The sequence below is a fragment of the Bos javanicus genome, chromosome 22, assembly GCF_032452875.1.
Source record: "Bos javanicus breed banteng chromosome 22, ARS-OSU_banteng_1.0, whole genome shotgun sequence".
NCBI lineage: Eukaryota > Metazoa > Chordata > Mammalia > Artiodactyla > Bovidae > Bos > Bos javanicus.
Window position 1 is genome coordinate 48,467,860 of NC_083889.1, and position 14,096 is coordinate 48,481,955.

The 14,096-nt window shown below is 50.4% G+C and overlaps 1 protein-coding gene across 3 annotated transcripts in view; it reads right to left on the reverse strand.

Moving 5' to 3' along the window:
• Nucleotides 1–13,846, reverse strand: part of NISCH (nischarin) — a 61,550-nt gene extending 47,704 nt beyond the window's left edge. Inside the window, exons 1-6 of one of the 3 annotated variants that reach the window (XM_061396764.1) lie at nucleotides 13,601–13,846; nucleotides 11,139–11,222; nucleotides 10,298–10,480; nucleotides 2,131–2,179; nucleotides 983–1,146; nucleotides 535–630 (exon numbers count right to left, since the gene is read on the reverse strand). In XM_061396764.1, the coding sequence (XP_061252748.1) occupies nucleotides 535–630; nucleotides 983–1,146; nucleotides 2,131–2,179; nucleotides 10,298–10,480; nucleotides 11,139–11,222; nucleotides 13,601–13,696 (672 nt within the window). In that variant the 5' untranslated portion in view covers nucleotides 13,697–13,846. Of the gene's footprint in view, nucleotides 1–534; nucleotides 631–982; nucleotides 1,147–2,130; nucleotides 2,180–10,297; nucleotides 10,481–11,138; nucleotides 11,223–11,350; nucleotides 12,665–13,600 lie in introns of those variants that run through there. The other 2 variants (XM_061396765.1, XM_061396766.1) reach the window with 2 other exon arrangements.
• Nucleotides 13,847–14,096: the final 250 nt, after the last annotated feature.

A 14,096-nucleotide genomic window follows, 5' to 3' on the forward strand; every position in this document is an offset into this window, starting at 1 on the left:
CCCTATTCTCTACTGAGTCCCCTTCTTATTAAAAAAAAAAAGAAAAAACAAGGTACAAAATTGGCACTGTGAACCCAGGAGCTCTGCAGTGAGTAATGCCAAGTATTTCCTGTTAGGTACAGGCACGGCAGAGAGCAGAGAATCCTGCAACCCCTCTGCTGATCTGCCCTGGAAGATGCAGACATGGAATTGGCTCTGTGTGACCCATAGGATGACTTCCTAGCACTTCGATTTGAGCAATGAAGAAGCCCAGGAGAAGCTGGGCGCTGGTGCTCCAACCTGTCCAAATGCTGCAGGGTGGGGACATGCAGACCGGCCAAGAGCAGCAGAAGCTCGTCTCTCTGCCTCCACAGCGCCTGACTCCCCTAAATGGAATCTGCCACATACTGACAGACACAAATGCAGCAGTGCCTTACTATTAAATCCAGACACTCAACCTCAGGAACACTCCCTAGGCACAGACAGAATGGTCAGAAATCAGACCATGCTGCGAGGGCACAGTCCCGCCTGCACTCCAGGGGCCCTGGGCCTTACCTCCACCTGATGAAGAGACTTGAATATAGACAGATCAAAAGGCAGGAGCTGCTCCTGAATGTTGCTGGTCCCAAAAGGTCCTTCTGTGCCAGAAACCTACAGCCAAATAAATGGTGTGAATTAGGGATGCTGCTGCAACCAGCACTTTCCATTCGTGTTCATCATTGCCAGGCTGCGAGAGGCAGTCTGGGCAAGGACTCCCACTCAGCACTTCCATGATCAACAAAGCAGGCTAAAGCCAAGGTTCAAAGTAGGGGGCCACTGGACCATGACTGCCCCCTGGTGCTCAGAGGCGGAAGCACAGCGCCCAGATCACCAAATGTCACCTTCTTTTCCCCAGGGCCTGCAGTGTATATATATACACACACACACACACACACCCACCCAGGTCACGAGCTGCGTGCCCATGACTGAGCAGTGCCCCATGACCAGGCTCCCACAGCTTTACCTTAAGGTACTTAAGGCGACAGGTGAAGTCCAGGATGTGCCCCAGGTCAGTCTTGGCATCCCCGCTGGCGCACGTGGGCTTTCCCTGCTGCAGCTGCTCGGTGACTGCGTAGAGCTGCAGGGGGCCAATGGCGAAGACCTCGCCAGCCCCCAGGAGCTGTTCTCCTGCAACAGCCACAGCCCAACAGGTGAGCACTGGGTCCTAGCCCCGCTGTGCGGCCAGGGTAGCTGCCCACTCGGGCAACAGTGAACAAGCACTTGGCCGGCACCCATTATGCGCGCCGAGTCAGGACGAAGGCAGGACCCTCCTGAGCATGCGGAAGCGGCCTCCCTCCTGGGCTGATAGCTCAGGGTCAACACGTGATTACAAAGGGGGGAAGGGCCACAGGAATTTGCTCTGGGAGCCTCTCGGAGGTGAAACTGAGTTACAATCTGAGGCCCTGGCCAGGAGAAAGCCAGCGCAGGCACAGCACTGAGGGCAACAGCCCAATGTAACCTCTAAGACACAGATGTCTTAATAGGTGAGACCCAAGGTGCCAGCACAGTACGGGGCCCGAGAGCAGGGCAGGAGGGCTTCTGAGCCCGACACTGGTGTTTGGGCCTCCTGTTGTGCTTTCCAGCCATGCACCCTCAGACAGCTAACCGGGCCTCTCATCCACAACGTCCTTGTCCGGCCCTCTTTCAGGGGAGCAGTAAGACACACACAGAAGTCTGGCCCACAAGCACTCACTCAGTACATCTTAGCCACCGTCACTGTGCTCTCAGGCAGGGTCATGACCCTGAGGCAGCTTCGGTGCCATCCGAACCCTTTTAGGTAAGAACAAACCCAGTGCAAGAGGGCAGCACACCACCCACCTTCTAGAACTCCATCAGAAGGCCCTGGAATACAATCTGAGCCTGAGAACAGAGCCCCCGAGGACAGGGGCCCCAGGGTCCTGAGGTGAAGAACACAGCTCTTCAGACTTGCAGGGCAGACAGGTGCACAGGCCTGCCTGTGGACCAGGCCCAGGAGTCTGGGCAACCCTGGGAAGGTGGGTCCTGGCTAGAACCCACTTGGCACAGAGCCAGCTGACAGAGTTCTGGGCCCCTGGCCGCCTAACAGGGCTAGCCAAGTTGCATCCAGTATTTCAAGGACCCCTGGCCATATACCTTTTTCGAAGAGTTCCTCAGCCAGTGCTGCAGTGATGCCATTAATCTCCTAAAGAGAAAACAAAATCCAGTCAGGATATTCCCCTGCTCCCCACCACTGGGACCTACACCTTTCTTGCCATCTACTCCCTCCACTGCTCCAAAGCCAGCTCTCCAGAAGTAAAACAAAACGGAGAGAGTAAATCTAAAGTGAATCAAGCAGCTCAGAAAGGAAAAGAGCATTTCCAGTTATGCGGATAACAGCTCCAAGGCCACTCAGCACGGGCTGACCTCCAGGCCCAGGAGACCGCAAAGCCTGGCCATGTCAGGAGCTGGCTGGGAAGTCAACAGCTCCCAAAACTGGCCTTGGGAGATTACTGAGAGAGGCATGGCAGACAGACAGTCCTGCTTCCTCTGGAAAAGAGGTTCCCATTACCCTGGTGGGAAAAAAAACAGGCTTCACAGAGCCAGCCCGGCCTGGGAGTGACCATTTTTACTGACATTCATGTCCCACAGGTATCTGAGGAAAGAGTGAGCACAGGCTCTCTTCCTGCGCCGTCCCTCCAAGGCTGGTGACAGCACCACCCAGCCCAGGGTCGTGAGGAAGAGGCAGGAAAGGGTTCCCTTTTAGGGCGATGGGGTAAAGGCAGTACAAGAATGACCTTCAGTCATATTACAGCTAATGTGCTGGGTCTCAATTCACACCAGGCAATGGCCTACGTGCTCCCCACCAAGAGGCTCACTCAATCCTCCAGGCGCCCTAGGCCAGGAGGCTCTTATTTTGAATCCTATTTCACAGGTAAGTAAACTGAGGTGCAGACAGGCTGCGATCCTCACTGTTACATGGCAAGAAACTCGCAAAGCCACACTTTCAAGTGCTTAGCCGTGAAGCCTCTCTCAGTACACAGCTGACAGCTGACTGCCTCAGCATTTCGGGGTGTAACCATGGGGTTGCCAGAGCCCCAGGGCTTGCAACCCCACATCCTGCAGGTAAGAACGGCACCTAATTGACGATGGCAGCCAACAGGGCTTTTGTAAACAGGTCCTGATGAAAACTGCACGATCACCTCCATAGTTCACAAGAACCCCTCTGCCACCAGGACACGCAATTAGTGTGTTTACGGAACTTGAAAGGCACCAGGCTGCAGGAGACAGTGTCCTTCTCCTGTTTTTCTATGGTTCGTCTCTCACTTACCTTTCACACATACAGAACACCCTAATGCTTGTTTACATGCTGCAAATATCTAAGTGTCTTTTCCTTGTCTGTGCATGCCCCTTACATGTGTTCACACCGGTTCTCCTGACAGAGGGAGGTTTGGCAAGTGTGCATTTTTTAACCTGTGATTCTTTTCCTTTGTGACTTCTGGGACCTCTCTCCCAACCCTAAGGTCATAAAAACACTCCCCTAATTTCTCCTTTTAGTACTCTAAGGTATCTGTTATTAAAAAATGTGCTTATTTCATCTGCTTGAAATTCAGCTTGTATGAGACTAATTCCTCCTTATTCTCACAAATGAACAAAAAGCCAAAGGGAGAAAAATGAGCGAACACAGCTCCACTGTTAGGGGGCTCAGAGTCTGGCAAGACACAGGGTCAAATGTAAAAGGGCCACTAGAAGGATACAGCAGGTTCTGAGCCAGAGAGGCTCCAGTAAATGAGAGGACAGGCCATCAGTTCACTCAGAAGTTCAACTTCAGTCTCCTGCAACAATTCAATTGCTGGGCAGTTACTTCCTTGGCTGCTATGAAGAACCGAAGATCAGGAAGACCATGGAATGACCCAGAAGCTCACTTCTCTACCTACACTCTGAGAACTAAGCCCTGTCTCCAGATCAGCACTTTCCCATCTGGCGTGCAGTCAGAATCGCCCATCGCCTGGACAGCCTAGAAAGACACAGACTCCCGAGAGGCTTCCGATCCGCACCCACCTCCAGTCCCCAAGAGCAGCTCCCCAGACTCTCCATTCCCAGCAGGGACACTAGGTCTCACATGGGAAAAGGGCCCCCAGCCCACGCTTAGTACCAGCAACCCTTATCCTCAGAGTTACATTTCTTTGGGCAGCTGGCGTCAACACCAGCTCAGCTGATGAGATAGGGCTGGAATTTCTGGAAGACCCAGAAAGTTGGGAGATTGTGAGGGCCAAGGACTCATGCTAAACAAAGAGCATGTTTCCACTTCTGAGCAATCTAAAAAGTAGACAATTTCTTCCGCCCCTCCCCTTGGGCTACAGGAAGCACTCCCTGCAGCTATACCAGGCAACACTATCAACTTAGTTGCCTTGGCTGATCTTTACCTTGAGAGACTCTTAATTAAAGGGGAAACAAAGAAAGGCCTCAGTCCCAAAATCCACAGTATAAGTCTTTTCAGAGAAGCATTTTGTCTGCCTCCTCAGAGTACTCTGGTTCAACTGTGGCCTTGTGGCCAAATGTAAGCAGGGTTGGGCCTCCCTCCTGCTAGGAGGAAACAGGGGCATCGGTGGGTCCCATTTAAAGCTCCTGCAGATTCTGCCCAGAGGTACCTCTGCGAACGGGTACTCCCCCACCCACACACACTCCACCCAATCCTGCTAAGGGACTTGAAATACTTCAGGGTCCCACAGATGTCTGAACTGAAATACCCTTAAAAAAAAAAAAAATGGCAGGGAGCTTCTCTGGTGGCTCAACGGTAAGGAATCCACCTGCCAGTGCAGGAGACGTGGGTTTGATTCCTGGTCCGGGATGATGCCACATGCCAAGGAGAAACTAAGCCCAAACACCACAACTATTAAGCCTGTGCTCAAGAGCCCAGGAACCACAACTACAGAAGCCCGTGCGCCCCAGAACCCACGCTTTGCAATAAGAGAAGCCACCGCAGTGAGAAGCCTATGCACCGCAATGAAGAGTAGCCCCCACTTGCCAGAAGTAGAGAAAGTCTGCCTGCAGCAAGAAAAATCCAGCACAGCCAAAAATAAATAAATTAAAATTTTAAAAGACATTCTTTATAACTTCAAAAATTTTTTCAATAAAAAAAAAAATAGGTGTTTAAAAACTATAATACCCACTTCCAAACATGTTACATTCCAATCAATCAGCCACCTGCCAGGGTCAAGTGCTGGTCTGCACCCTTGAGCAGCACCCCTGTAGGCAAGTTGCTCAGCTGTGTCTAACTCTTTGCGACCCCATGTACTATACAGTTCATGGAATTCTCCAGGCCAGAATACTGGAGTAGGTAGCCTTTCCCTTCTCCAGGGGATCTTCCCAACCCATGGATCAAACCCAGATCTCCCACATTGCAGGCAGATTCTTTACCAGCTGAACCACAGGGGAAGCCCAAGAATACTGGAGTGGGTAGCCTATGCCTTCTCCAGCAGATCATCTCGACCCAAGAATCGAACCCGGGTCTCCCGCATTGCAGACAGATTCTTTACCAAGTGAGCTATGCACACAAATGCACCACAGACTATTAGGCTGTGGTTCGGACACTACTGTTCTGACAGCATGTTAGTACATGCAGGTCTGTGAACCCCCTGCAGCACAGACCCTACTCAATGAATAACCGCAGGCCAGTCCAACGCTCCTGCCTGGCACAGGCTTGAGCACAGCGTGTGTGTCACTGGAGCATTAACGAGGGGCTCAATTACACATCACTGTGTGGTTTACATACACACACAGGGGTCGGAGCCCTTGATAACTTATTTCATGCCTATATGAGGCACACCAGCAGAAGTCAGGAACACTGTGTGAGTAAAAATTCCCCATTGAGAGATTCAAGCCTAAACTTTGGCTGAAGAGAGCTCCAAGACCATAAGTAAGCCGCAAGGATATCTGTTATCACTTACAGCTTATATTCTGCAACTAAAACAAACAACCAAAAGCTACCTTTAGGATGGTAACAGTTCTATCCTACTCTGATTTCAAATTTCAAAAAGTGTCTTTGTTCTACCCAACTGGTTTCAAGATAACAAAATGATATAAATGCTACCTTTGACAAGAAGTGAATGCATTTCCTAACTAGAATAGCTAGCAGTGGCTGGGACCTGGAGAGCCCCCGCCATAAAGCCCAGACCTCTTCTGGGCCCTTCACCATCACTGCACAGTCTCCTGCAATTCCCAAGGGCCTGGGATCATCCCCCTCCAACTCACAAGAGGAACTGAGACACACAGAGGTTCCATGACCGCCTTTGAATAAACTGTCAGGAAGCAGCAGGGCTGGGAGACAAACAGCTCTGCCTGCCTGTCAGCCTGCCCCAAAGTGAGGCCCCAACCTCACACCGTATACAAAAATCCCCTCAAAATGGTTGCAGTCCTAAATACAAGACCTAAAACTGTAAGACTCTTAGAAGAAAAATATAGTTGCAAATCTTTGTTATCTTGAATTTGGTTTCTTAGATATGATACCAAAAAGTGACTGGAGGGAAAAAAATGGGTAAACTTCATCAAAATCGAAAACTTATGTTTCAAAGAATACAATCAGGAAAACGAAGACAATTCACACGATGAAAGAAAAGATTTGCACATCATATTTCTAACAAGGGCTTAAATATCCAGAGTATACAAAGAACTCCTATAACTCAACAACAAAAACAACCTAATTTTTGAAACACAAAAGATTTCAGTAACTTTATCTAAAGAAGATATACAAATAACCAACAAGCACACGAAAAGAAGCTCAACATTATTAGTCATTAGCCAAATGCAAACTGAAACCACAAGGTACCACGCTACACCCATGAGGATGCTACAGTAAAAGCGAACAGTAGCAAGTGTGGGCAAAGACGTGCGAACATAACAGCCTACACATCGCTGGTAGGAATGCGTTGGCCAACTTTCTGGCCAACTCAATAAAATGGTGCAGCCACTACGAAAGAAAATGTGGCTGTTCCTCATAAACAGAGTTATCATACAATCCAGCAATTCCACTCCTAGTATATACCCAACAGAAAGTATGTTGTTGTTATCCTTTAGTTGCTGAACTGTGTCTGACTCTTTTTGTGATCCCACGGACTGCAGCCCGCCAGGCTCCTCTGTCCATGAGATTACCCAGGCAACAATACTGGAGTGGGCTGGCGTTCCCGTCTCCAGGGCATCTTCCTGACCCAGAGACTGAACCTGCATCGCCTGCACTGGCAGGTGGATTCTTTACTACTGGGCCACCTGGGAAGCCCCAACAGAAAGTATGGGTCTACACAAAAACATATGAATGTTCTCAGCAGCCTTATTTAATAAAAGCCAAGAACTGGAAGCAAGCTAAAGTTACCAGTCCATTAACTCATAAATGGACAATATATGGTATCTTTAAACAACGTAATAGTACTTGACCATAAAAGAACTGAAGTACTTATTTTTGTTTACAACATGAACAGACCTTGAAAACACTATGCTAAGTGAAAGCAGTCAGTCACAAAAGGTCATATGTTGCATGATTCCATTTATATGAAATGTTAGAATATACAAACCTATATATTATGAAAGCATATTAGTGACTGCTGATGGGTACACAGTTCCTTCCTGTGTGATGAATGTTCTGGAATTAAGACAGTAGTAACAGATGCACAATTCTGTTAATATACTAAAAACCAGGGACTTGTATGCTTTGTAAGAGTGAATTTTGTATGTGAATTATATACCAAAAAAAAAATCCATACCCCAGCCAAACAGGGTTCCCTGGGTCCACCCTGTCCAATGGCAGCCCCACAAGAGGTGGACTACACTGGGAGTAAATTCAGAGAGGACACTGATGGGGGCGAAGGCTACCAGAAACCTTCCCTAAGGGCTCCCAGTCTGTAAGAAAGCTGACAAATCTTTTGGGCCCTGTCTGTCCAAATTCATTTGAAGATCTAATATCGTGATTCTCAATCAGGTGCAATTTGCCCCTCAGGCAGTACCTGGCAATGCGTGGAGATACTGTGGGTAGTTACAACGTGGCGGGGTGGGGGGGGGCCAGACTGGGGGGGCGCTACTGGCATCTAGTGGGCAGAGGTCAGAGATGCTGCTCAGCACTGCACAGGGCAGCCCCCCCACCAATCGTCTGGTCCAACACGCCAACAGTGCCACAGCTAAGCAACCGTGATTTAGTTTAATGATGGATCAACCACTTTTTTAGAACTCTGGATTTATATAACCAAGAGGCCCTTTTGATAATAATTATTTCAGATATGTTCAAACTGCTCCAAGCAGTAGAACACGCCTCAAACCAGAACTGCTACAGATGTAGGGTAGGCCCCAGGCCTACGTCAGGCAAACCTATCTCAAAAAAGCAGCCCAGTACTTCTCTGGTGGCTCAGTGAACTCCAATCTGCCTGCCAATGCAGGGCACATGGGTTCGATTCCTGGCCCGGGAAGATTCCACAAGGCATAAAGCAACTAAGCCCGATCTCTGGGTCAGGAAGATCCTCTGTAGAAGGGAATGGCAGCCCACACCCGACTGAGCCGCAACTTGGGAGCCTGCGTGTTGCAACTACTGAAGCCCGCGCACCTAGAGCCTGCGCTCCGCAACGAGAGAAGCCACCGCAGCGAGAAGTCCACGCGCCACAATGAAGAGTAGCCCCCACTCGCCACAGCTAGAGAAAAGCCGGCACATACCAACCAAGACCCAGCGCAACCAAAATAATAATTAACATACAAATCATTTAAAAAACAAAAAGCAGTCCAGGCCTTTCCATACTCAGAGGCAGCTAGGAGACTGCCTCAAAGGCCCAGGTCTTAAGCAATGAATTATACTTTAAACTTAAATAGCTAATCAAAGCTTTCTTAAAGTACAGCATTTCTTAAACACTAACCAGTTATCTGAAAGACTCACATAAGGAATGGACTTCTCTTTTTCACATAAGGAAAGAAAATGCAAAAAAAAAAAAAAAAAAAAGTCTGCAACAGGAAAATTACTGCTAACCACATACATTACGGGTACATACATGCCAAACAAAATCCAAAGACAGATACACATATGTAGCCCCCATCTATAGAAGCCGCTCTTCTTTCCCACAGGGCCCTCCAAGCTGAGTGACCCAGTCCTAGTGCCGTCACCAAATTTCCAGGTTCTGTCCAACCCTTCAAGAAAGGCTCAGCTGTCTCACTCTGAAAATATCTCAAGACAGTTATTTTTTAAACAAGTTTGGGCTTTTAAGACCACAACCCACAGGTCCCTTCCTAAAAGGCAAGCCTGAAAAGGGAGTGGGTTGTTTCGGGTTTTTTTTCCTATCTTCATCACACAAAAGGAAAATAATTAAATGTAAATTATCCAAAAATCTACTACCCAAAAACAACTCCTCGTAATATTTTGATGTATAACCTTCTAGAATTTTCCCAAATATATTCATACAAACTTCTTTTTTAAATAAGAATGGGACCATACCCTAATACCATTTTCTGCCCTGCTCTTTTCATCTAGTAATGTATTTCTTTTCCTACATCAGCAAATCCACAGACACGTCATTTTCTAGCAGCACAATATCCAATCCCACGCTAGCACCCTTTTTTTTTTTAAAGTCGCCTCCTATGGGGCTTTTGAGCGTCTTCAGCATCTTATTATAATCCTGGAATGACTACCTTTACACCTATATCCTTTTCTCAGTCGCCCAGTCTTTTCCCTTAGAATACATTCTCAGAAATGAAATTACTGGGTTGTTTAACGTTTTGGTTTCATGCTGCACCAAACTTCCCCCCTTGAAGTGTGACAACTCATACTGTCACCAGCAGCCCGTGACCGTTGTTCCTCCGTCCAGAAGGGAGTGCAGAGCTGCTCTGAGACGTACACTCCCACTGGAGGAAGCCATCTACCCTCACTCAGCACCTTGGACTCTGACGATGCCCTAAGATGGCAATATTCTGCCAACACAGATGGATCCCTTAATTAGTTTTGAGCTGGGAACCAACAACTCAACAATAGTCAATGCCGGGTGTCAGCTGTTTCTAATCTAACCCCATCCATTTGGATGGAAACCTTACTCAACACCCACAGGCCGTTTTGCTAAACAAAACGACTTGTGGTGGAGGAAAACCTCTCTGTGGCCAGAGCCGGTCAGCCTAATTTAAAGCAAATCCGTTTATGAACACGCTCTGTCTGAACCCCAACCCGCCAGGATGCTCCTCCATCTACTAACCGCAGGCTCCAACTCCAGCCTAACTCTCAGAGTTGAGGTCTACAAGGTTTGCTACCTGGAGCTCTGGTGGCCGTAGGCTTGCAGGCGAAGGCGAAAACCCAAGAGGAACTTACGTAAAAGTGGAAATGCAAGAACTGGGCCAGCACTCTGGGGGCCACATCAGGGAAGGTGGCCAGGAGCGTCTGGAGATAAATTTCTAGATCCTTCTCCCTCTTTTCCACCAAGCTCCTGGAGTTTTTCCCAATTATCTTTTTGGGCGGAAGCAGACTTCTATCAATCTTCTTCTCTGCAACAAGCTGTAAGAAAACACAAGCGTGTCAACCACAGACCAAGAGGTTCTGTAACTGTGCAAGGCCAAGGCAAGCAGCTGAGGGCAGGTGCTCGCTACGAAGCCCATCGCGGCAGGAGCACCACGATTAGTGATCCAACTAGCGCACCTGGGTTTGGCCTCAAGTTTAATTAGCACTAGAAACACCGATACAGTTCTAGACAATGAGTTCCACCAAGAGACTCTGGAGACATTTAGGAAATACCTCAAAGCCCCTGAAGTCACCATCTTCTCTAAACCACAACACAATTCTCACGCTACAAATGACCCAGAGAAAGGCAGCTCTCTCCAACGCAAAGAATTACAGCCAGATACTAAAGCACGGGTTCTGGAATAGGTATACCCAGGTGGAACAAGTTGAAGCCTGCTCCCTCCCCTGGAAACTATCCCAGCATCTTATATCCTAGCTACAACTGTCAATCTTAAAACTGAAGTTCAAATACACTCCTTGCACACTGTCTCATACAAGAGTTGAACTCTCAGGATCCAACGGGTTTGGGGTTTTTTTTTTTTTCGCTGTTTACATTAATAAACCAGTTTTGCCCTAAAACCAACCCATGACACAATGGGAACTTGGCCTAAAAGCCCCCAAAGCCCTGAAACACAGGACCCCAATTTTCAATTACCTTTTCATGTAGGTCGTGGAAATCACTGTAGCGGTGCTTGACTGTCCACTCATGGCTCCCATCAGTGATCTGGATGATGTAAACCTAAGAGGGAAAACAGCCCTTGCCTAGCCAGCAATGAGGAAAGCCCCACCCCACCCTTAGCAATAGCTGCAGGACACCCAAACCCCCCAGGCCGAAGTTAAGTTGCTCCTGCCCACCAGCCTCTGTACCTGACCCTTGCTGAGAAGCAGGGGGCCCCTTTTAGCCTCCTCCATGGCCCTAGCACTGGATCTGGCAGGCATATGGGACAAGTCTGACCCCTATCCAACAGTGAGAAACAAAAAAGGCAGCTATCATATTAAGCAATCTCTTTAGTTTTTAAACTCCATGTTTAAGCCTCCATGTAATTCAAAGTCCAATCCAACCTGAGCTGCAAGAAAGGCCTTTCCTTCTGAGGCAAAACAGGGTCAGGTTTGGCAGGACCAACTTTTCTGCTTTAGTTCTTTTTCAGGAGCCCTGACTATATATTCTAGAAGCAAGTCCTTTTCCAACACTTTCAGCTGGTTCAGGAGCTGAACACAGCCAGGAGTCAAGGCACTTAGAAGCTCAGAGGAGGGCTGCTGCTGCTAGGTTGCTTCAGTCGTGTCCGACTCTGTGCGACCCCACAGCCGGCAGCCCGCCAGGCTCCCCCGTCCCTGGGATTCACCAGGCAATAACACTGGAGTGGGTTGCCATTTCCTTCTCCAATGCATGAAAGTGAAAAGTGAAAGTGAAGTCGCTCAGTCGTGTCCGACTCCCAGCAACCCCATGGACTGCAGCCTACCAGGCTCCTCCGTCCATGGGATTTTCCAGGCAAGAGTACTAGAGTGGGGTGCCAGTGCCTTCTCCACAGAGGAGGGCAGTGATAGATAATTAAGTCCTAACAGAAGCGAACGGGTCAGGAAGACCTGTGTTCAAAATCTGGTTCTGCCATTCCTGGCTATAGTTTATGTATGTATGTCAACTTATGTAAGTGACTGGGAGCCTTAAGTTGTTTGAGCCTCGGTTCCCATCTTAAAATCTGGTAGGATTAAGAATCAAAGGTAATGCATGCAAAATGATTTGTAAAGGGCCTGGCATGTAGTAACTGATCAATCAAAGGTAGGTGTTGATAATTATTCAACTCAGCATACCTGGATAAAAGGACACAAAATCACCACCTTCCCAACACCCATTCAGAGGAAGGCCTCAGCCCTGTGGACTAGGAGAGCTTTTTTGGAGCTAACCCTCCAGGTGGATACACTGCATGCATGATGGCTGACCAGAGCTAAGTCCTCACCTGGATGAGGCCCCATGGTCCTTGCATCCTGCCCCTCTCTGCAGCACGCAGGGAAGGGGGAGGAGAAAATAATCAACTCAACTGAAGCCTCCATTGAGGAGCAGGCCTGTTGCTCCAGGATCCGTAGGAGCCCCTCCACAGCCTGACCATTTCCCTCCCCCTCCTCCTGCCCAGGAAAGGAGAAAGAGCCAGAAAAATGACCCTCAGGAGGAGGATTAGGATGAGGGCCAAGGAGGTGGGGTGAAGGCAGAGCCAAGCCCCCTTCCCCAACTCACCATGGTCCCAGAACAAAGGCCAGGAGGCTGAGAGGTGCTCAGGCCACCCCCACCTTGGGGCCAGTCCCTGCTAGGCAGCCTACCAGGCCCATAGGCGCCCAAGCCCACCCAGACCCAGGAGGGCCTCCTACTTCATCACAGTCTGCAACTTCTCCCCTTTCTATCCTGCATCTCCTCCACAGTCTTGAAGTGTGCATGGGCAGTGAGCCGCTCTCACCCACCCCCCCAGTCCAAACCCATGAAGGTTTGGACTCTTGGTTCCTAAGATTCCGGGCTCTTGGACTCAGTCCTGAGCCACCCCCTCAATTCCCGGGGTCTGCGCTCCACCCGCCTCCATTCTTGTCTCTGCCTGAGCGCTAAGGCCCCCAGATGCCCCCTTCACTTTTGAGCAAATGTCAACTGCAACCCCAAGGGCCCCCAGACCAAGGCCCCGCCCTCTCTTTTTCTTCATGGCTTGCAGCGCCCTGACCCTTTCCGCTGATACCATCCGAAGACCCCTTTCCTAATTCCCCTTCTCCGGGACCCCTGTCACGTCCTCCCAGGCCGGCGCCCCTCCAGGGGAGCCTCCGCCTCAACCTGCCCCCTCTCCTCTGCAGGCCTCCTTTATCCCTTGATCCTTCCCATTCTTAGCCTCCTTTTCTAAACACATACCCTTCCTAATCCCCTTCTCTGCGCCCCACCCCAAGACCCTTTTTCCAGACCTGCGGAGCCCAAGCGTCCGTTCCCCAGATTCTGCCATCCCAGGCCCCCTCCTCAAAGTCGCAGCGCCCCGACATCCTCCTCTCCAGCTACGGGGCCAAGAAGCCCACCCCAACCTCCCGCCCCGGACTCAAGACTCCGGGTTCCAGTCGCCACCTCCAGTTCGGGAGCCCGGGCCCCCAGCACACCGTATACGTGTCCACGAGCTCAGAGCCCACGACGCGCGCCGTCTTGACCGGCTCGGCCTCCCGCTCGGGCCCGAAGCTGCGCGCCGCCGCCGCCATGTTCCGGGCTCGGTCGCCGCCGCCGCCGCCCGGCGCAGACTGGCAGCAGTAGGGGGCGGGGTCAGCGTCCCACCGCCCCCTGGCCCCCGCTGCCCCCCGCCCCCGGCGCGAGCCGTGCAGCCATGTTGGCCCCGCCGCCTTCTCGCGCCCCAGCCCCACTCCGCCCGGCGCACGTAATTGACAGCTGCGGCCCGCGGCGCGCGTGCGCAGGCCGCCTGGGACGGTTCGATTGCGTAATCGGTACCCGAGGCCCCGCCCGCCCGCGCCTTGCAGCTCGGGAGAAACTGAGGCTTGGGCGGGAATTGCTCTGGGCTCTGGCACTCGGGAGGGATGGCCCTGCACCTTCCGTGGCGAGTCACTGCCACGCCTGGCCTTAGTTTCCCTCTCCGGAAAAGCGACA